The sequence below is a fragment of the Nyctibius grandis genome, chromosome 1 (genome assembly GCF_013368605.1).
Source record: "Nyctibius grandis isolate bNycGra1 chromosome 1, bNycGra1.pri, whole genome shotgun sequence".
Classification (NCBI taxonomy): Eukaryota; Metazoa; Chordata; class Aves; order Nyctibiiformes; family Nyctibiidae; genus Nyctibius; species Nyctibius grandis.
In genome coordinates this window covers 69,195,763-69,217,630 of record NC_090658.1, presented here as the reverse complement: position 1 = coordinate 69,217,630, position 21,868 = coordinate 69,195,763, and the positions used below count along the sequence as shown (strand labels likewise).

Here is a 21,868-nt window from a genome sequence, read left to right as displayed (position 1 = left end):
AAGAAAAGATGAGTAGCTTACATTTGGTTTGATGGTTGAAGAGATGCTTGCAAGAGCTGGTGGACACATAGGGTATGAAACTGCATCAGCTTTCCAGGTGGGTGTGCATGGGGCAATCTTGGCAAGGTCAGGGAGGAGTGTGTTACTGTGAACCAGATGGGGAATTATTAGCGCTCAGATAAGAGTTTTAGCCTTGTGGATTGGTAAATCAGACTATGTATTAGTGATGTTTTACAATAAAAATAAGCAGAAGCTGGACATAGTATGAGTGTGAAGATTTAGAAGGAGGCCTGGCTGAAGGATGATGCCAGATGATAGGCCTGCATGGCAGCAAGGACAAAGACACTCACAGGCAGTGAAGAAAGGCTGGTGTGGGCAGACTCTGGATGGAAGGAAAGGAGCTCTGTTTAGCTGCTTCTACTGACTGCTGAACAGACAGACCAATATTTTATGTGGGCAGCAGAGGGATCTAAATACGATATGAACTTGAACTGGCCCAGGAAAACACACTCTGCCATCGTCACACACTCCCACAGGCAGTGAAGGATGTCATGTCTAGCAGCAGTGTCTCTAGCAGCCCTGAGAGCCTGAGTCTCTTGCAGATGGCAACCTCAGGGAGGAAGTTAGGAGGCAGACGTTCAGGAGAGATCATCAACATTTGTTGTGTGGCTGGTTACGGACAGTAGTGTAGAGTAGAAGAAGCTGGTCGTGACCCTGTGTATTAATTCACTTGGCACTTTTCCTCATGAAAAATTCTTGCAATGAAAAATACAAATAGAGTGGTGCAGCATGTATGTGCTACCCTAATCCTAACACTAACCCTAACCCTGATCTAGGTGAAGATGTCCCTGCTCACTGCAGGGGAGTTGGACTAGTTGACCTTTAAAGGTCCCTTCCAACCCCAAATATTCTATGATTCTATGAACTGCACTTAAGCTGACTGAGATACAAAATAGCAGAAATATCGATGACCCCTCTAAGAGCGTCTGTTGGCAAGCTGAATCTGGCAGCACGCCAAAGCAACTTGCAAATTCCGATTAACACAAAGGTTCATGTTATTACTGGCTAGAAAATACGGCTTTAAGGAGGAGAGCTGAGTTGGTCTCTCCCAGCTCATCCACTGAACCCCACACTAGGACCTAGGTGCCTCTTCCCTGCTCTGACTCCATCAGACCTACAGGGAACTCCCTCTTGCTGTGGGACAGGAGGAGAAGGCCAGGAGGAAGCAAGCAGGAGGGCCCCCAGTGTGAGGCCAGGTTTACCTTTGACCACAAAACTTTGTTCATAGCCTTTACTGGCAAATGAGTTAGAAAGGAGGCTGAATCAGTGTCCAGGTACTCAGCTGTGTCTACATTCTGCAAGACTTTCCTGACCAGACTGTGACAAACCGGACATCAACCCCAGGATAAGTATACTATGCATTGCAGTGACTTAGCTACTGTTTCTAAGAATAACCTGCAAGATAATATGGTGGCTTTGAAATTCAGATGCTGAAATATACAGATTTCAAAAGTACTAGCCAAGAAGAGTTTCAGCTAAAGTTATTGGAAATCATAGATAATTGACGTTGCTAAAAATCAAGTGTCAAATAAACACTTTCTTGAAATGTAAGGTTGTAATTTGAGGTTCTGGACAGAATTATTCAGACTTCTTTAAGCACAGCAGCACTTCTGGCTACTCTGGCTACGTAATATTAGACAGCTATTGTCAGTAAAGCTCAGGTAAAAATGAGTTAAAGATATAAAATAAAGGTATTTTCACCTCTGTAGGACAGACTGACAGCGGTGGCAGCAGCGAAAAGCGGCAGCAGCAGCGAAAGCGGCGGCAGCGACTTGAGGTTAGTGCGGGGGCGAGGGCGACATCGGGCTTAACCGGGCGGTTTTTCGTACTCTGGGCCCCCCCTGAGTCCCCCGCGAGCATCAGCCCCGAGCTGCTTCCCTCTGACCCCGGACCCGGAGGTTCCCGGCAATGAATCAGGAGAGGAGGGGGCGTAGCCGGAGGCACCGCGGGCGATTTAAACGCTCCACCCTCTGTTATCGTTGATAAAGAGCCTCCTGGAGGACAGGGACTAGTCCCTGCCCAGAGGGGAGAGACTCAGCAGTGCCTGGGTGAATCAGCAGTGACTGGGTGTGTCCCAGGGCAGGAGAGGCTGCAGTTGTTTGCAGCTCGTTGGGGAGGGCGCTGACTCCCTCCCAGTGCACAAGGCGAGGAAGGTGCCAAGGAGCTGTGAACCAGGGGTGTCACCAGCAGGTATTTCCCAGTTCAGTGAAAGAACAATGGTATCTACCCGGTGGAAGAAGACCAAAATGGATGTGGGAACCCAGACAGAGCTCCCACGGAAGGAGGCGATGGTGCAGGTTGCCGGCTGCAGGGAATGCTCCAGCGTCTCTGTGGTGTCAGAGGGCTGTGTGCACTGTGAGCAAGTAGATGATCTGCTTGGCCGAGCGGCACAGCTGCAAAGCCAGGTTGAAAGGCTTCAAGCCGAAGTAGAAAGGCTTAGGAGCATTCGGGAGGCTGAAATGGAGATAGACTGGTGGAGCCAGGCTCTGCCTTCCCTGCAACAAAAATGGGAGCACCTGCCGGAGAGCTCCCAGGATCGAGGGGCCCCTGTACTCTGCCCCTCCCAGGTGGAAAACGGTAACCTAGAGGAGAGGAGTGAGTGGAGGCAAGTCTATGGCCGTGGCAAATGGCGAGTGCCCTTCTTGCCTCCACAGGTGCCTCTGAGCAATAGATATGAAGCCCTAGTGGAATACAGCCGGTCCAACGGGGATGTGGTGGAGAGGCAACCTATATCAGAGGTCCCACCACAGTCACAAAAACCTGACGGGCGTATAGCTACCTCCTCCACAAGGAAGAAGAGAAGAGTTTTAGTGGTTGGAGACTCCTTCCTAAAGGGATCTGAGGGCCCAATATGCAGAGCTGACCCCCATCACAGGGAGGTCTGCAGCCTGCCTGGAGCCCGAATCAGGGATATCACCAGGCAACTCCCCAGCCTGGTGAAGGCCACAGACTACTACCCCCTGCTGATCTTCCAGACAGGTGGGGAAGAAGCTGCATCCCGTAGTCTGAGGGGGATGAAGAAAGACTACAAGGCCCTAGGACGGTTGGTGAAAGAGTCTGGGGCACAAGTTGTTTTCTCCTCCCTCCTTCCACTTTCAGGTGATGACGTGGGATGGAATAGTAGGATTCTCTCTATTAACGCCTGGCTACGAGACTGGTGCTACAGGCAGGGCTTTGGGTTCTTTGATAATGGCTGGTTTTATAAGACAACAGGCGTGACAGTGATACATGGGAAAGGTTTATGTCGTAGGGGCAAAAGGGTTCTGGGACAGGAATTAGCAGGGCTCATTCGGAGAGCTTTAAACTAGATTCGAAGGGGGATGGGGTGGTAGCTGGGCTTGTACCACTGGGGCAACGCTCTAGTGTTGAGGTAGACCAGGAGGCCTCCCATCCCCCTGGGGTGAATTCAGGGGGTGAATCTGGGATGAAACCGGTGTGCCCAGCTCGCTCCCTGAAATGCCTGTACACCAATGCATGCAGCATGGGGAATAAGCAGGAGTTAGAAATCCGTGTTTCTAACTCCTATGATCTAGTGGCAATTACAGAGACTTGGTGGGATGCCTCGCATGACTGGAATGTGGTAATGGATGGCTATGTCCTGTTCAGGAAAGACAGGCCGCTAAGGAGAGGTGGTGGAGTTGCTCTTTATGTGAGTGAGCAGCTAGAATGTATTGAGTTCTGTCCAGAGGCGGATCAGGAGCGAGTTGAGAGTTTGTGGGTGCGAATTAAGGGGCAGGCTGGCAGGGGTGATACTGTTGTGGGTGTCTATTAGAGGCCACTGGATCAGGATGAGGAGGGTGATGAGGCCTTCTACAGGCAGCTGAGAGCAGTCTCGCAATTACAGGGTCTGGTTGTTGTGGGGGATTTCAACTACCCTGATATTTGCTGGGAGGCCTACTCAGCCAGCCATCCCCAGTCCAGGAGGTTCCTCCAGTGCGTTGATGATAACTTTCTCATGCAAATGGTGGATGAGGCAACTAGGAGAGGAGCGCTGCTGGATCTGATCCTCACTAACAAGGAGGGTCTGGTTGAAGAGGTGAAGGTTGAGGGCAGCCTTGGTTGTAGTGACCATGAGATGGTAGAGTTCAGGATCTCATGTGGCAGGAACAGAATAGCTAGCAGAATCACAACCCTGGACTTCAGGAGGGCCAACTTTGGCCTTTTCAAGCAATTGCTAGGGGAAATCCCATGGGACAGGGTACTAGAAGGTAAGGGGGCCCAAGATAGTTGGCTAGCATTCAAGGACTGCTTCTTCCGAGCTCAAGATCAGAGCATCCCAACAGGTAGGAAGTCAAGGAAGGGTACCAGGAGACCTGCATGGTTGAACAGGGAACTGCTGGGCAAACTCAAGTGGAAGAAGAGGGTGTACAGATCATGGAAGGAGGGGCTGGCCACTTGGGAGGAATATAAGTCTGTTGTCAGAGGATGTAGGGAGGCAACTAGGAAAGCTAAGGCCTCCTTGGAATTAAACCTTGCAAGAGAGGTCAAGGACAACAGAAAGGGCTTCTTCAAATACATTGCAGGTAAAGCCAACACTAGAGGCAATGTAGGCCCACTGATGAATGAGGTGGGGGTCCTGGAGACAGAGGATAAAAAGAAGGCGGAGTTACTGAATGCCTTCTTTGCCTCTGTCTATACTGTTGGAGGCTGTCCTGAGGAGCCCCGGACCCCTGCGGCCCCAGAAGAAGTCAGGATAGAGGAGGAATCTGTCTTGGTTGATGAGGGCTGGGTCAGGGACCAATTAAGCAACCTGGACGTCCATAAATCCATGGGCCCTGATGGGATGCACCCGTGGGTGCTGAGGGAGCTGGCGGAAGTCATTGCTAGGCCACTCTCCATCATCTTTGCTAAGTCGTGGGCAACGGGAGAGGTGCCTGAGGACTGGAGGAAAGCGAATGTCACTCCAGTCTTCAAAAAGGGCAAGAAGGAGGACCCGGGTAACTATAGACAGGTCAGCCTCACCTCCATCCCCGGAAAGGTGATGGAGCAACTTGTTCTTGGTGCTGTCTCTAGGCACATCAAGGACAGGGGGATCATTAGGGGCACTCAGCATGGCTTCACCAAGGGGAAGTCATGCTCAACCAACTTGATAGCCTTTTATGAGGATGTTACCCGGTGGATAGATGATGGTAAAGCTGTGGATGTGGTCTATCTCGATTTCAGTAAAGCGTTTGACACGGTCTCCCACAGCATCCTTGCAGCTAAACTGGGGAAGTGTGGTCTGGATGATCGGGTAGTGAGGTGGATTGTGAACTGGCAGAAGGAAAGAAGCCAGAGAGTAGTGGTCAGTGGGACAGAGTCCAGTTGGAGGTCTGTGTCTAGCGGAGTTCCGCAAAGATCGGTTCTGGGACCAGTTCTATTCAATATATTCATTAATGACTTGGATGAGGGATTAGAGTGCGCTGTCAGCAAGTTCGCTGATGACACAAAACTGGGAGGAGTGGCTGACACACCGGAAGGCTGCACAGCCATTCAGAGAGACCTAGACAGGCTGGAGAGTTGGGCGGGGAGAAATTTAATGAAATATAACAAGGGCAAGTGTAGAGTCCTGCATCTGGGCAAGAACAAACCCATGTACCACTACAAGTTGGGGGCAGAGCTGTTGGAGACCAGCGTAGGGGAAAGGGACCTGGGGGTCCTAGTGGACAACAGGATGACCATGAGCCAGCAGTGTGCCCTTGTGGCCAAGAAGGCCAATGGCATCCTGGGGTGTATTAGAAGGGGTGTGGTCAGCAGGTCGAGAGAGGTTCTCCTCCCCCTCTACTCTGCCCTGGTGAGGCCACATCTGGAGTATTGTGTCCAGTTCTGGGCCCCTCAGTTCAAGAAGGACAGGGAACTGCTAGAGAGAGTCCAGCGCAGAGCCGCGAAGATGATTAAGGGAGTGGAACATCTCCCTTATGAGGAGAGGCTGAGGGAGCTGGGTCTCTTTAGCTTGGAGAAGAGGAGACTGAGGGGTGACCTCATTAATGTTTCTAAATATGTAAAGGGCAAGTGTCATGAGGATGGAGCCAGGCTCTTCTCAGTGACATCCCTTGACAGGACAAGGGGCAATGGCTGCAAGCTGGAACACAGGAGGTTCCACTTAAATATGAGGAAAAACTTCTTTACGGTGAGGGTGACCGAACACTGGAACAGGCTGCCCAGAGAGGTTGTGGAGTCTCCTTCTCTGGAGACATTCAAAAACCGCCTGGACGCGTTCCTGTGTGATATGGTCTAGGCAATCCTGCCCCGGCAGGGGGATTGGACTAGATGATCTTTCGAGGTCCCTTCCAATCCCTAACATTCTGTGATTCTGTGATTCTGTGATTCTGTGATTCTGTGATTCTGTGATTCTGTGATTCTGTGTATTAATGAAGTATAAATATTTTTAAATGTATCTATCTTACACCCAGTGTAATCAAGACATACAGATTTAAACCTGAGGTTGCTTGTTAAATTCCATGTTTGTGTTGAGTATTACACTTTAGAATGTGTCCCTCTCATCTCATATGATGAAATTAGCTTAAAACATTGACATAATAAATTATAGACAATTGTATATCAGTTACAGCCAAGCTATTGAGGCTATTAGAGTAATTTATGAAGAATACACAGAGAGATATGTTTTGCAACTCATCTATCAGGGATTGCAATTTTGGGCCCATGGTGCGGGCAAGCATAATCTAAGGACTGCTTTAACATCTGAAGATTTTTAATATGCAATTTTAACATCTAGAAGGCTGCAAGAATTGCAATACTTCGATCTGTTACTTGGTAACCCATATACTTGTTTCTGGGATGCTTCAAGAGCTAGTATGGTGCTTTCTGAACCAATTGTCCATATGTTGTGGACTGTCTGTATGTCCAGGAAATGATTTATAGAGTAGTTATGTTATATCACAGCTCCTGCTTGCTGGTGATTATGACACAGAGGGGCTATGGAAAGCTGATTTGCCACTCCTAACATTTCCATAATAGTTACCGTAGAATATGCTGATGTAAATTCACTCAACACTCCCTCCATCTGTTCATTGCCCAGATGATGTGACAACAAAAAATGCAAAACCTGCAAAACAGCAACTTAAATCCCACGGGAACAATACAAATCCTTCCTGGAACAAGGAACAATTTTAGATGAGCCACCTCTCTATGTTTAGGAGTTCTGGTTTCATAATATTTATAGTGTTTGCAGCTGACCAAAGGAAAAGTAGACTGATATAGTGTATTCTCCAATGAGATTTATGGGAATGGCAGTTAGTTAACTCAAAATCAATCCACTGCACAGTGCTTACATGTCAAATAAAGAGATTTCTGTGAAGTAAATATAATTTCATTGTTGCAGGATAACACATTTTTTATAAAAATATTTTGTGATAAAAAGTAGGGTTGGGAATAGAGAGAATATATATCTTGTATGCAGCCTTCTCTGTGCTATATGAATATGTGCACAAAACTAAAGAAATCTACTGCAGCATCAGAGCTGAAATAAAAGATTATATGAAGTAGTGATGTATGTCCAGTATCTTTTTTTCCCTCAAGAGAAAATCCAAAGAGAAAACCAGGGCACAAACATTAGTTAGAGTCTTCTTCCCTAAAAGTCCATTGCATAATGGTGACGTTCTATCAAAGGAAAAACAGATCTGAGTTTAGATGGCTCTCACCAGACTCTAGGCTTTTTTTGGGCCTCCAGTTGTGGCTATATGGGTTTGTGGCTGCAAACCTACGAAAAATAAATTTGGCCAGTACTACAGGTGCATTTCAGCTAAAATCATATTAACTGGCATTTTTATGTACACCACAATAGTCCTACAGTCGTGGAATTTTACTTTGTGCTGTCATTTTTTGACAAGCTCCATTTGGAAACTTGAATTACTTGGTCCTAGATTAGATATCAGCATCAGGCATCTCCCTTTCATCCTCAGTACCACCTCTTGGTATGAGATGCAGCAGTTTGTTTCCCTCAGACATCTATAATTTAGTTCAGAGTATAACTTTAGCTTAAATGTATAATTCAAGGAAGTTACTGCTCTGAGCACCAGAAAGGATTGACCCTTGTTTGGAAAATAAATACTCAAGATCAAGTACTGCAGTGAAGATCTAAGTGGTTATTCAGTTAAATGTGACTAAATTATCTCAGGTTGAGGATGAGAAGATTTGTAATGTGGTACATCTAATGACCTGATGGCAAAAACATTTATCTTTCTAAGCACACAAGCATATACATATTTATATTTAGAAAATGCTTAAATACGGTGTCAGTAAAGCTTAATGGGAGGAGTGTTTAGACATCTTAAAACCATGTTTGCCTTTACATCTTTAGGTGCATGTCTGCTGATTCTGTTTCTCAGCATCACTGTGTTTTCTGCTTAAGTCTCTGGGAGTTGTTAATACTCAGTAAGCACTCTAAAGATTCAGTTTATATTGGGGAGATGAAGGCAAGTAGCTTAGAGGGAACATAGAAAAATAAATATTAACTATGAGATATTCTCAAGTGAATTTTTCAGAGTTACATAAATAAAAATGAGCCAAATTGGAACCCAATATGGAAACGTATCTACAACGGCATACCATGAAGGATATAGAGATATACACTTTCATTTTAAAAAATGGTGATTATTGCAGTGTTGAGTCTTTTCTAAACTAATGTACAATATGCAGAATATAAATATAAGCATATTTATGATCACTACTCTAATAGTTATTAATTTATTATTGACATAATTTTAAATAATTATTAATAACACTAATCACATTATTGTTATTCCTAGAAGGACTCACAACAGACAAGCACTCTATTGTGTTATTCTGATCATGGAATAAGAAAATTGTCTCTGCCATAGGAATGTCTAATCTTTGTACAGCCTAATCTCTGCAAAAGACAGGAGACAAAAGATGGCTGCGTTAGGCATCAGATGCATTAGGCATCAGACTTTGACCTGTTTAGAAGCCTGGTTGACAGAGTCCCTTCGGAGGCAGTCCTGAAGGGCAAAGGTGTCCAGGAAGGCTGGACACTCCTCAAGAAAGAAATCTTAAAAGTGCAGGAGCAGGCCGTCCCTGTGTGCCAGAAGATGAGCTGGCAGGGAAGACCACCCTGGCTGAACAGAGAGCTTTGGCTGGAACTTGGGAAAGAAAGAAGTGTTTACGAGCTTTGGAAGAAGGGGCAGGCCACTCAGGAGGACTATAAGGATGTTATGAGGCTATGCAGGGAAAAAATTAGAAGGGCCAAAGCCCAGCTAGAACTTAATCTGGCCACTGCTGTAAAAGGCAATAAAAAATGTTTCTATAAATACATTAGCCACAAGACGAGAGCCAAAGAGAATCTCCATCCTTTACTGGATGTGGGAGGAAACATGGTGACAAAGGATGAGGAAAAGGCTGAGGTGCTTAATGCATTCTTTGCCTCAGTCTCTAGTAGTAAGACGAGTTGTTCTCCGGGTACCCAGCCTCGTGAGCTGGAGGACAGGGACGGGGAGCAGAGTGAAGACCCCATAATCCACACGGAAATGGTTAGAGACCTGCTACACCACTTGGGATCCACTGAAGGGTACTGAGGGAGCTGGTGGAAGTGCTCACCAAGCCACTTTCCATCATTTATCAGCAGTCCTGGCTAACTGGGGAGGTCCCAGGGGATTGGAAATTAGCAAATGTGACGACCATCTACAAGAAGGGCCGGAAGAAGGATCCAGGAAACTACAGGCCTTTCAGTCTGACCTCGGTGCTGAGGAAGATTATGGAGCAGATCATCTTGAGTGCTATCACGGGGCACATACAGGACAAAGAGGTGATCAGGCCCAGTCAACATGGGTTTATGAAAGGCAGGTCCTGCTTGACTACCTTGATCTCCTTCTATGACAAGATGACCCGCTTACTGGGTGAGGAAAAGGCTGTGGATGTTGTGTACCTGGACTTTAGCCTTTGACACAGTCTCCCACAGCATTCTCCTGGAGAAGCTGGCTGCCCATGGCTTGGATGGGCGTACACTTCGGTGGGTAAAAAACTGTCTGGATGGCCGGGCCCAAAGAGTTGTGGTGAATGGAGTTAAATCCAGTTGGTTGCCGGTCACAAGTGGTATTCCCCAGGGCTCAGTGTTGGGGCCAATTCTCTTTAATATCTTTATCAATGACCCAGACAAGGGGATCGAGTGCACTCTCAGTAAGCTCGCAGATGACACTAAGTTGGGCGGGAGTGTTGATCTCCTGGGGGGTAGGAAGGCTCTGCAAAGGGATCTCAACAGGTTGGATCGATGGGCTGAGGCTAACTGTATGAGATTCAACAAGGCCAAGTGTCAGGTCCTGCACTTGGGGCACAACAACCCTATGCACTGCTACAGGCTGGGGGAAGAGTGGCTGGAAAGCTGCCTGGCAGAAAAGGACGTGGGGATGTTGATCGATGGCCAGCTGAATATGAGCCAGCAGTGTGCCCAGGTGGCCAAGAAGGCCAACAGCATCCTGGCTTGTATCAGAAATAGTGTAGCCAGCAGGACTAGGGAAGTGGTCATCCCCCTGTACTCGGCACTGGTGAGGCTGCACCTTGAATACTGTGTTCAGTTTTGGGCCCCTCACTACAAGAAATACATTGAGGTGCTGGAGAGAGTCCAAAGAAGGGCAATGAAGCTGGTGAAGGTCTGGAGAACAAGTCTTATGAGAAGCGGCTGAGGGAACTGGGGTTGTTTAGGCTGGAGAAAAGGAGGATCAGGGGAGACCTTATTGCTGTATTCAAGTACCTGAAAGGTGTTTGTAGCAAGGAGGGTGTTAGTCTCTTCTCCCAGGTAAGAAGCGATAGGACGAGAGGAAACGGCCTCAAGTTGCACCAGGGGAGGTTTAGATTGGATATCAGGAAAAATTTCTTCACGGAAAGGGTTATCAAGCATTGGAACAGGCTGCCCAGGGAAGTGGTGGAGTCACCCTCCCTGGAGGTATTTAAAAGATGAGTAGATGTGGTGCTTAGGGATATTGTTTAGTGGTTGACTTGGTAGTGTTAGGTTAATGGTTGGACTCAATGTTCTTAAAGGTCCTTTCCAACCAAGACAATTCTGTGGTTCTGTGATTCTGTGAATCAAACAGCACCTTCAGTATGCTTTGATACATCATGTTTTACCACATGTCCAGGGAAGAATTGTGCGCTTATATTACACTGTATTTTAAAGATTGTACAAGCACCGTAATGCTGAAAGCACTTTGGAGCTGCCTGGTAAAGGGGCTGACTTTTTGTGCTGTTAAACTTGTTTGTGCTCCTGAGACCCAAGTGGAGACAGACTCATGATGGTGTAAATTACAGCTATGCTGAGATGAACATTATTTCACTTCTTGCCATTATTTCACTTCTTGCCATTATTTCACTTCTTGCCTTTCTCTCTCTTGGTTTTTCTCTGTTCTTTGTTCTCTTGTACTCCTTCATAATACTATAAACTCAATGCCTTTTTCTTTTATTTTGGCTTTCTCTTTCTTGGGCAAACATCCTCCATACTGTTTGCAACAATCCTCCTACATGTGGCTGGCAAATAAATAGACTTTATTGTCCTTTGGTTCTGCTGTGAAATGCTGTACCATTAGAATGCAACCACCTTCTTCCTTGTGACTGTTGGTTTGCTTATCTGTCCAGCACTACTGTACAAGTCTGTACAAAATTTTTTTGCCTTTTACTGCTATATACAAACAAACGCAATTTGCATCACTCTGCCAGGCGATGGTGTTCATTTCCCCTTTTGAATCAACTCAGTTTTATGGTCTCTGTCCTTACCTAGATTAACTGGATACAGGTTTTCATTTGCCTGTGCAGTGTTGGAATATGAAGCATGTTTCCCTGGAAACTTTAAATGTCTGAAGCAATCATTTGCACATACAATATTGTCACCACAATTGCACATTTTTTCAATTGAAGTTAAAAACAAAATAAAAACCTCTACCCATTTATTTGAAAATATTTACATTTAAAACACTGTAAGAATACTCTTGTATTTAATTTCAGAGATCAAAGAATTAATCATTTCTATAATAAATCTGGATTGTGAAATAATTTCGCTTTTAGACTAATTGTATTCACTGGAATATCTGTTTAGAACATTTCGTAATTCTGCTGAAATGTTTACCTCTAATTGCCATGCAAAACACTTCTTCCCTTTCCTCTTGGTAGGGCAAAACCAACTGTCCTTTTAGCATAGACTGTCTGCACCAGTGAAGAATGTTTGGATTGTTTTAATCATTCTGTTCACTACTCTTGACTTTCTCTTCAAAGCTATTCATAGACATTTCTTCAAACTGTTATTTTTTACTGACAGATGCCCCTTCAATATTCTCTCATCTCTCCTCTTCTTCTGCCTTTCCCCTTCCCTTTGTTTGCTCTCTACCCTTGCTCCTAAACCAAATGCCTAGGTATTGGGAAATGTACATACATGCGTACATAGATTCACATATGTGCTCACATAGGCACACAGTTTTACAATGTGTCATTGGGACATTTCAGTTGTACTGTTAACGAACCTGGAGCTCCTGGGCCATCCTCAGCCTGCCTTAGGAGGAAAGCTCAATACAGCTGTAGCCAGCTGCTCTTTTAATGGTGATTTCTAAAATATTTAACCAAATGAGATCCAACAGCAGTATGCACCACTCAGCATGCTGAGAGTTTTGACAAAGACCATAGCTACTGATCTGACTGGATAATTTAGCTTAAATTTGTCCTGTTTTTAAATAGGCAACTGTATGTTTGATAGTGTTTTTATACTGTGCTATTGGTCTATTTTTTAACTGGAAGTTATAATATTAATAATTAATAGTAATTGTGTACGTAACGACATTCAGGAATGTTTAGGCACTTTGATGTATTTACAGAGGCATTATTACTTTTGTTTTTCAGAAAGTAAAACAATGGGTGAGAGAGAACATGACTTGCCAAAAGGTCATACAGCAAATGACAAAATTGACTTGCAGAACAAAATCTTGGCTTTGGTGAAATCAAAGGCAAAACTCACAGAGACAGCAATGGGCTCTCATCCCAGACTCTTGTCCTGACTAGATGCTGCTGAGGGAGACTGAAGATAAAATGTGTTACTAGAATGTAGTTGGGGTATTTTAGGACTTCACACTTTTATTCACAGCTGAACACTTTCTGAGTATGATATGGTACTGTGCCCTAGATGTTATTGCATTGGCTCTCATGTGGTGGTGCTCATGTTTGAAAATACAGTGAGGTTAGAAATATGTCCTTTTTCTCCTCCTTTGCAGAGCTGAGGCATGAACTGGATGCATAAACAGATGTTCATCAGCATAATCACAGACTTGTGTGACACTGGAAGGATTATTTTTCTATAATACAGTGCCATAAAATGTGTTTAAGTAACAGTTACTGGGACTAGATGTGTCTGTGGATACTGTTTTCTTCTTACCATGTCAGACAGAAAGTTAGTGGTAATAATAGAATTATGTAAAGAAATGAATCATGAAAAGTGAGAAAAAGAATCTGAAATACTTAATGCTAAATTTAAGGATTCAGAAAGATACTCAAATTCCACACAGAATACTGGGACCAAATGCTCTCAGTCTTTTCAACCTGGCTATTTTCTTTAACATTGACAAGTATTATTATGCTTCTTGTGCTTCATGCTCCAATTTATATCTAGTCTAACTTACGTGTCAGTAAATTTATGCCTGACGTCAGTCTGGCTCTTACTATCCTCTTTTTATTAGATGTTTACCTCACATTTCTATCAAACATCTCTGTCACTGAATTCACATATACTTATTAAAGATAATGTCTGCACTTCCAAAACAGGTGCAATCACTGCCTTTTCATTTTCACCTAGTTTAAGTATCTTTTAAACTTCAGCTAACATATCTATCTTTTTTTCCCTTTGGAACTTTATTTTTTTGGAGTGCTAATCTTATGCAGAAAGGTTGAAATATGTTCATAGAAATGAATTCTATGAAATAAATTCATAGAAACCTTTTAGATTACTGCAAAATGATAGTACAGTTCAGCAAAATAAAGCAGGGTAAGTGATGACCAGGTTTTTCAAGTGATGATTGTAATGAGTGGCAAAGTAAAAGGTTACCTGAATGGCATTTGTTACATTCCATCCTGCTTCCCAGCTGGTGATCAGTTTGAGCTGGGCACGTGGTAGGGGAGCTGAGGACTTGTATTCTGGATCCTGGTGGTGAACATCAAGCTCAAAGTTGAGGGGTTCATCTGGTTCCTCTGCCTCCTCACTGTGAGCTCTGCTCAGTTCATCTCTTCTAGCAAAATTCACATGCTCTTCATCAGCATCTAGGCAGGTGTCCGCTCTCACCATTCCTAAAAAGAGAGATGGTGTTTCCCTAAAGTAGTTGAAAAGAGATGAAAAAATCTGCTTCAGGTGAGCCATCCTGAACACTGAATATTAAAGTAAAACCTTTCTTTACATGTCTTTATTTTTTTCAGCAGCTGTACATTATTAATCCTTTTGTTAGATTAGCCTTGATATTGTAGCTAGAATTAATGAAGTTTTTGTCCTTAGTTCATTTATTTGTGCTGGTTTCAAATGCCAGCTAAAGAAGTATCTCCAGGGTCTTCAGCGTACTGCCCAGAGTAGTCTGCAGCAAGATTTAGTAGTCTGCAAGCTGCAATTTACAATTCAAATGCTTTTTGCTTTTACCTATGATATCTACATAGATCAGTCATTCATGAAGCATCTACAGGTGGCTGCAAGAATCTCTTCCTGGAAATTATGCGTGTTTCTGATACAAATAAATAGCTCTGCCAAAAGGAAAAAAAATACTTCATTAAAAACTAGAGTTGATGGACTGACTGCTAAGTAAATGCATGTAAACAAGTTCACTTTTCCAGATGTGAGAATTTTCTGGTTTATTTTAGTGTCTACAGAGGTCAGTAGAACTTTAAAAATGTTCTCAAAAAAGCTCCAAGTTGCAAGTTAAAAAAAAAAGTCGTGTGTTCATAACTAATTCACAGTTGGTGGTGACAGTTAGAGGAACGACATAGAGCTGTGATTATGTGTTTACTGTATGGATGTAAATGGTGAAATATTATGATTATTCACACTGAAAAATCCTAAAAATAATATTTACTGAAGTGTCCTCTTCTTTGCTTGCATGGTCCGTGGAATTTGTGAAAGAAAGGTCAAGAGAGAGACTTGGGTCACACAGTTGTAGGATTATTTATGCACATTTTCTTTTATTGTTTCCCATGCCCGCCTGATGTTCCTCTTCTCTCTTCATTTCTTTATTAAGAGTACTGGGTTTTAACAGCTATATTTCTACATTAACAACTGAATAACTGGTACAACACTGCTGATCACACAGAGAAAAAATATTTGCTTATAAAAGGTCTGAATTTGATCATGTGAGATCATTTACAGTCCTTGCTTGCACTAGCATGTCCTTCCTGCTAGCTGAAATTTCAGGAATTCTCAAAATAAATTTAGAAGTTTATATTTCTGAACTAGAATTCTGAACTGATGATTTTTCTGGCAGATGAATGTGAACTGCAGTCTCACTAGTAACTCTCAGGTCTTGCCCATTTCCAAAATGAAATATCCTTCACGCAGGCCTTGTTGTCTGTTTTTTCTTATGTGCTCAGGATTAAATAAGCATGGAGACAGCCTCCACTGTTCCATATTTTATGATCAGACACTGAAATTTCTCTTGTTCTCATCACATAACTAATATTCTGAAGCTCTCCACAGTTTATCCGTCTGTTCTAAAAAATAGAAATATTTCGGAAATACTACCAGGACCAAGCTATGTTCCTGTGCCTACCTCATTCAGGCCTCATCACTGACACCTGTATGTGCCATGTCCATGGGTTTATTGCTGTATGGTCTAGCGCATTTCTTTTACACATTGTGAAATCTGCTAATGTTGGCCTGAGCTGAAAAACAAGTGGCTCTCCTTGTCGCAATATCAGTTTATTAGTATTTCTGAAGACTGAAGTGAATGTCACTAGCCATCTCCCAAACATATCATGATCTCCCAGAGTGACCTGGAAGGTGCTTAAAAATACAGCTATGTTTTTTACAGCAAATTTTGACCTCAGTTTAGGCCTTCTCTCATCAAAGGCATTGCAACAGACAGCTTCAGGCAAATTTCTGAGGGTAGCTGCTCTGTGATAGGTGTATATACTGCCCACGTTAAGTAAATCTGGTAACAATATCTATAGAGTGAAAATAATAACATAAAAATTACAAAGTTGATTTTCCTAATACATACAGAATGGTCTGAGATACATAAATGGAACCATGGGAAGTGGTAAATATTAGTATGTATTTTCACTTTATTCTTAAGCATTGCTTCCGTAGGTGTTTACTTTTCTGGACAGAAACATTTTGTTGTCATTGACTTTATCTCATGTGAAAGGTAAAACCTCACAAGACACACAATTAGCATTTAAAAAGCCATTTTGTATTAATTAAATACAGATGAGAACCATTTTAACATCCTGAGGAACTGAATTACATCAAATGCAAAATTTGTTGTTGTTCATTTACAAATGATGCATTACATATAGGAAATTGCATTGTTTATCTGGCGTTTGTAGAATTTTTTTTCTATCTAAAATAATTTATTGAGACAGCAATTATCAGTACTGCTTGGTGTTTGCTGTGGTTTTTTTTGTTTTGTTTTTATGGGGTTTTATGTGGGGTTTTTTTTAAGTTTGTTTGTTTCATGCGGTTATCTTAATCAAGGGAATTGTAAGCAAGTTTAGGAACAGAGAGTTACCTCTGGATATAGAAACGTTTCACTTGCCTGTACATGGTTAGAGAGGAATTGTCCGGTTTTATCCAAGGTCCTCTGACAGCAGTGGAAAGAATCTCACTTTCAGATCTCTTATCTGCCAGAAATATTTGGAAGTCAGAAAAATTAAATAATAGTTAAAAATATTTGTTCACAGTTACACAAAAGAACTTAAAAAATAATGTAAAATCTATTTTAAAAAATAACATTTAGTTGATTTAAATTCACTGCTTCCCTCCTGACTACCAAATACAAATTCCAGTAAGTTCATATATTTCCAGAAATATCTGAATTTTAATAAAATATTTACGTTAGATCTCCCAATCTCCCAAGCTTGGTATAGTGATGAGACTATTTGTTTCAATGAAATATCATTATTAATCTCTGACATACAGCCTAGCACAGGACAACACAGATTATCATTGTACAATGTTTATCATTATTTATTTATAATACAGCATAGAGATCCTAGCAGCCACCTTTGGATTACGTGTCTTAAAATCAAATAATAGGAGACAGCTTCTTTATTAAAGGTTTACAGTTTGACAAGAGAAGACAGACAGAGACTTGGCAATCTGGGAGTCTATTCTTCTTCTTTGTCTACTGGGCATGGATTTTTCTTTCTATATATTACCTGCAGCTTTGATTTTTTCAGTCAGTAGGAAAAATTATGCTTAGTTACATCACTGTATATCTGCTGGCTGTTTCACTGACATAAATAATGAGCAAAGGAAGACATATCAAATCTGGTTTTATTATTGCATTAAAAACTGCTGTCTAGATGACTGCAGCAAATTTTGTATTTATTGTGCTACTTCCAGGCCATCAGAAATAAACAGTAAAGGCAAGAAATAAGAACTGGACTCAGCCAAAGGATAGTCCAGTTCTTCAATTTTCCCATGCACTACTTCTGCTAGACATTCTTTCTACACACAAGTCATTATTATAAGTTTAATTAAACCTTATGTCTTGTCTCAGGAAAAACTTCCTGATTTATGGTAGGCCTGTAAGTATGGTTATCATTGTCCTCGTCACCTATTCACCTATTTCTATTTCAGTACCTAAATTCAGATTAAAATTTTCTCCTTGTAAAGCAGCAGACTGTCACTGTGATTCATAAGCTTGACAGAACTGAATTTCAGGAACAGAAAGAGTGGGTGGATAGGCTTGGAAAAGACATCTTTCTTGGTCAGTAGGACTTCACAGCTCAGCTGCTTATGCCTGAGGGCATTACGTCTTCAGAGCTGCCACTTGCTTTGGCCACGTTTTCTTCAAAATCTGTTTGACTGTAGTATCCTTCAGTTATACCCTTCAAGGACAGTGTTTCAGAACAGCAATGAAAAGCAGGTCAATAAAATAGTTTCTTAACCCCGTGTGCTTTTGTCTTACATAGCAGTGTATTTACAGATCTTTTTATATAATAGTCAACCTTATCTCTTCTTTATAATCTCACTCACTGTGAGATGTGGGTTTGGTTCAAGTACTAGGGTAGTAGCATATTGTAGCTGCTCAGTATACTCTTTCACAAGGTAGAAGATCTCTCATCACAAAAAAGGTATCTTAAGTAGTCACCATTCTTAGTTATGAGGCTAGCTGGAGCAAATACAGCACTTGTAGATATGTAAGACATTGTCTGTAGAATAAATGTCTGCTTAGAGGATATGCCCTGCTATTACTTCACATAATGGAATCAGTTTACAACTAAAAGGCTTTTTCAGTCTTTCCCACGTCAATGTACTAGGCTTATGTGTAAACCTGGGTCCAAGAGCATGAAAATTTGAGAGTTAGGCAAAGACAGATCTGTGGGGTATTCCCAAAGAACTATGAAGCTGTATGATGGAGCGACCAGGATGCAGGTGTACTGCTGAGTGCCCACGTTGCGCGGTTTAGGTATATCCTAGCTATTCCACTATCCAGCACAAGCTCAAAGGATCCTTTTTTGGTAGAGAAGCTCTTTTTTTGTATTAGTCTAGCTTTCAGTACTACCTGAATGACTTTAAAATAGAGATGGCAGTGCAAAATGAAAAAATACATGAATCAAAACAGTGTTCAGTTTGACAGACATATCCAGAAAAAATATCACAGACTATCCATCTACCCTTTGCCTTGTGTAAGTAAATGGTGACTGAGATGAGTAATTTTTTGTAGTTAAATAAGGATTTCAGTTTTGGTACTGTGGATGCAACATTTTTTCACCCTTATAACTGATGCTTCTTATGAATGCTCAGGTTTCTTATCAAAATTCATCTTCTTCAGGTGTTTTTGCCAATTATACGAATTTGGAAACCACACACAGAGAAGGCATAGCACATGATGAAAGATAACGTTAGTAGTTGATTGTATGTTTGTGGAAAGATTTCTTTGCATTCACTTACATATATTTGTATGCTTTTGTAAAGGTTTCTGTATTGTTGCTTGCTCTATCCATATTACTCTGATAATTTGTTAAATAGTTATTCAAAATTATGTTCATGCATGCAAATATATGTAAGTATATGACTGTAAATGTGTGTGGCACTTTAGAAGTGCATGAAAGATAAGGTCCCTCCCCTAAGAAGAGAAACTCTAATCCAGACAGAAAAAAATTAATGTGAAACCAATTTAAAAGGAAAGAATGGAGTGGTTAACACTGAACAGATCAGTACTGGAAGGTTTCTTGAAAGAGCTTGTTCATTGGCCAGAATTTGTAGAGGACAGTTCTTGTCAGAGGAGGAGAAGAACCTATTTGAAGCCTAAGGGACATGAAGGGAATTAAACCAATAGTGGAAGGATAAAGAAAACAGTAGGAAAGAGGATTGTAAGAAACACATCTGTATGGTGTAAGAGAAAATAAGAACAGGCATAGAGACAGAAAGGAAACTGGAAAGAGCAAGTGTTCAAGAGCAGGATGTCATAATACGAAGAACTTTGTTACTTACCTACATAGAATATTGCCTAAGACATGCCATAAAAATCTCCGTATGTACCCAGAATTGTGAATCCTTTTCTGAGTCTCTCAAAGTTGCTATATGCTAAGATTGTTTCTATTTCTTGCAATAGAGGGAAAGAGAATCAATTCTGGCAATTTTCACAGTTAAGATATTCTGCTGGGAAAAGAAATGTCATTTGTGAGGATCAGAAAGAATGCCAAGGAAAAAGACAGAAAGATACTTCATCAGGAGTGGCTATTTGAACACATCACAGACATGACCTCAAGGAATATATGGTCTCCAAATCAAGCTCACAAGACATGCAAATGCCAGAAGTAGACATTGACCTTAATTCAAGCCATTTGTACACAAGCATTATCATGTAGTCCTTAACTGTACAGAGGTTTATTTCTTCCCATCAGCTAGTTCATTGAAGAGAAATCACCTTTAGGAATGAGTTTGCATTATGGAGCTGAATGATCAAGACGAGACAGTCTTGTACCTAATGGAGAAACGTGTTTTCCTCTGACTGCAACACTAAGTTACAGCTTGGTGAGTTGCACCACAGTTTTTACATGGGTTAATACAGATGGGATTCCTCTGAGCAGCAGAGAAATCTTCTGAGCTACCGATTTAGGCCCCTTTCATATACACTGTAGAATAAAACAGGTGCTTCTAGAGAATGGTTTGTCTCAGCCTAAAGCTGGCACCTGAAGTAGGTCAGATGCCATAGGTCAGTGCTATAAAATTGACCATGATAGATATTTTTGTACATATTTTTTCACAGTATGATAGGTTTACTTTGCCTTCAGGAAAGAAGGCAAAGGGACCTCTTTCGAGGTCCCTTCCAATCCCTAACATTCTGTGATTCTGTGAAAGAAAATGTGTCTCCATCAGCTGCAGTTTTCTGTGTTTATTTGTAGTCCCACAGGCCCAACTGCATTGCTTCATCAGCAAGTTCTGCTCCCTCAGTTCTCATCCTCTCTTTTCAAGAATTCCTTCTTCAAAGGAAGAGTTTCTTCACTTATTATATGTCTTCATGATAGGTTTTGTCTTCAAGGAATCCTATACAGGAAGATACAGGTGTAATTTATGTGCGTGGCATTCATGTAATCTGTCTCTGCATTTCATTTAATGTTATCCATGGAAGCTGTTACTTTTACGAGTAGTTGCAGTTAACAGAGAAGATGACTTGGTGTTGTGATGCTTGCAGTCATTTGGAAACAAAATATTTTACTCTCATTCTTGGTGAAATACACTTTAGACTTTGAAGGATGATTAGGTGAAACAGCTGTGAGGTCAGGCAAGGTTGGTCAGGGTTCTCTCCAGTTGAGGCTAAAAAAAATTCCGAAGATGGAGACTACACAACCTCTCCAGGCAACCTGCTCCACTGCTAGACTGTCTTTATGGCAAGAAAGTTTCTCTTTATAGACAGTCTGAACCTCTCTTGTTTCATTTTATGCCTGTTGCAATGTATGCCTGCATTTTATGCACCACAGCGAAGAGCCTGGCTTCACCTTCTTGATAATCTCCCTATAGGCATGGGAAGGCTGCTGTTTGGCTCTCCCTCTCCTCAGAACCTCTCGAACCTTCCCTTTTCCAGACTGAACAAGCCCTGCTCCCTCAGCCACTGGCTCATGTTCAGTTTGCTGCCCACCAGGACCTCCAAGCACTCCCTGCAGAGCTGCTCCCCAATCAGTCCCAACCTTCCTGATCTTTGGAAGTCTCATTTGCTGCTTAAACAAGTACAGGTCTCTGGTCTCTGGTCTCTGCTTCTTCTCTTGTGCAGTTTTGGATGATTTGAGCCTTTGTCTCTGCAGGATCTCTCTGAATATCCTGTCAATCTTTTTCACATTCTCTGACACTGCACAGTCTGCTCGCCTTCTCCTGCTGGCAACGCAGGTCCTCAGCCAGAGCACAGCCCCTGCAGGCCAGGACACCATCTTCTCCTGTCTCTGCCCAGGGAGAGGTACCAGGCCCTTCCTGTAGCCCTAGACCTGCATGGCCACATCTGCCCTTCAGAACTCTTGAGCTGAGGCCTCTTCTGTACCACTAGTTGCTCCAGCTGATGCTAGGGACTGTGCCTGTGGCACATGCACAAGTTTATTGAGCAGACCCATGCTGTTTTAAGCAGCCTTCCAGCTCCCTTCCATGCACTCTTCTGCATGAACTACTGTGTCTATTAGCTACTACTTGCTG

The 21,868-nt window shown here is 42.5% G+C and overlaps 1 protein-coding gene across 1 annotated transcript in view; it reads right to left on the bottom strand.

The window, feature by feature from the left end:
• Positions 1-21,612, bottom strand: part of LOC137660957 (vesicular inhibitory amino acid transporter-like) — a 90,336-nt gene extending 68,724 nt beyond the window's left edge. The window contains exons 1-3 of the mRNA XM_068396202.1: positions 21,177-21,612; positions 16,746-16,857; positions 14,087-14,348 (exon numbers count right to left, since the gene is read on the bottom strand). Of these exons, the coding sequence (XP_068252303.1) occupies positions 14,087-14,348; positions 16,746-16,857; positions 21,177-21,612 (810 nt within the window). The remainder of the gene's footprint in view (positions 1-14,086; positions 14,349-16,745; positions 16,858-21,176) is intronic.
• Positions 21,613-21,868: the final 256 nt, after the last annotated feature.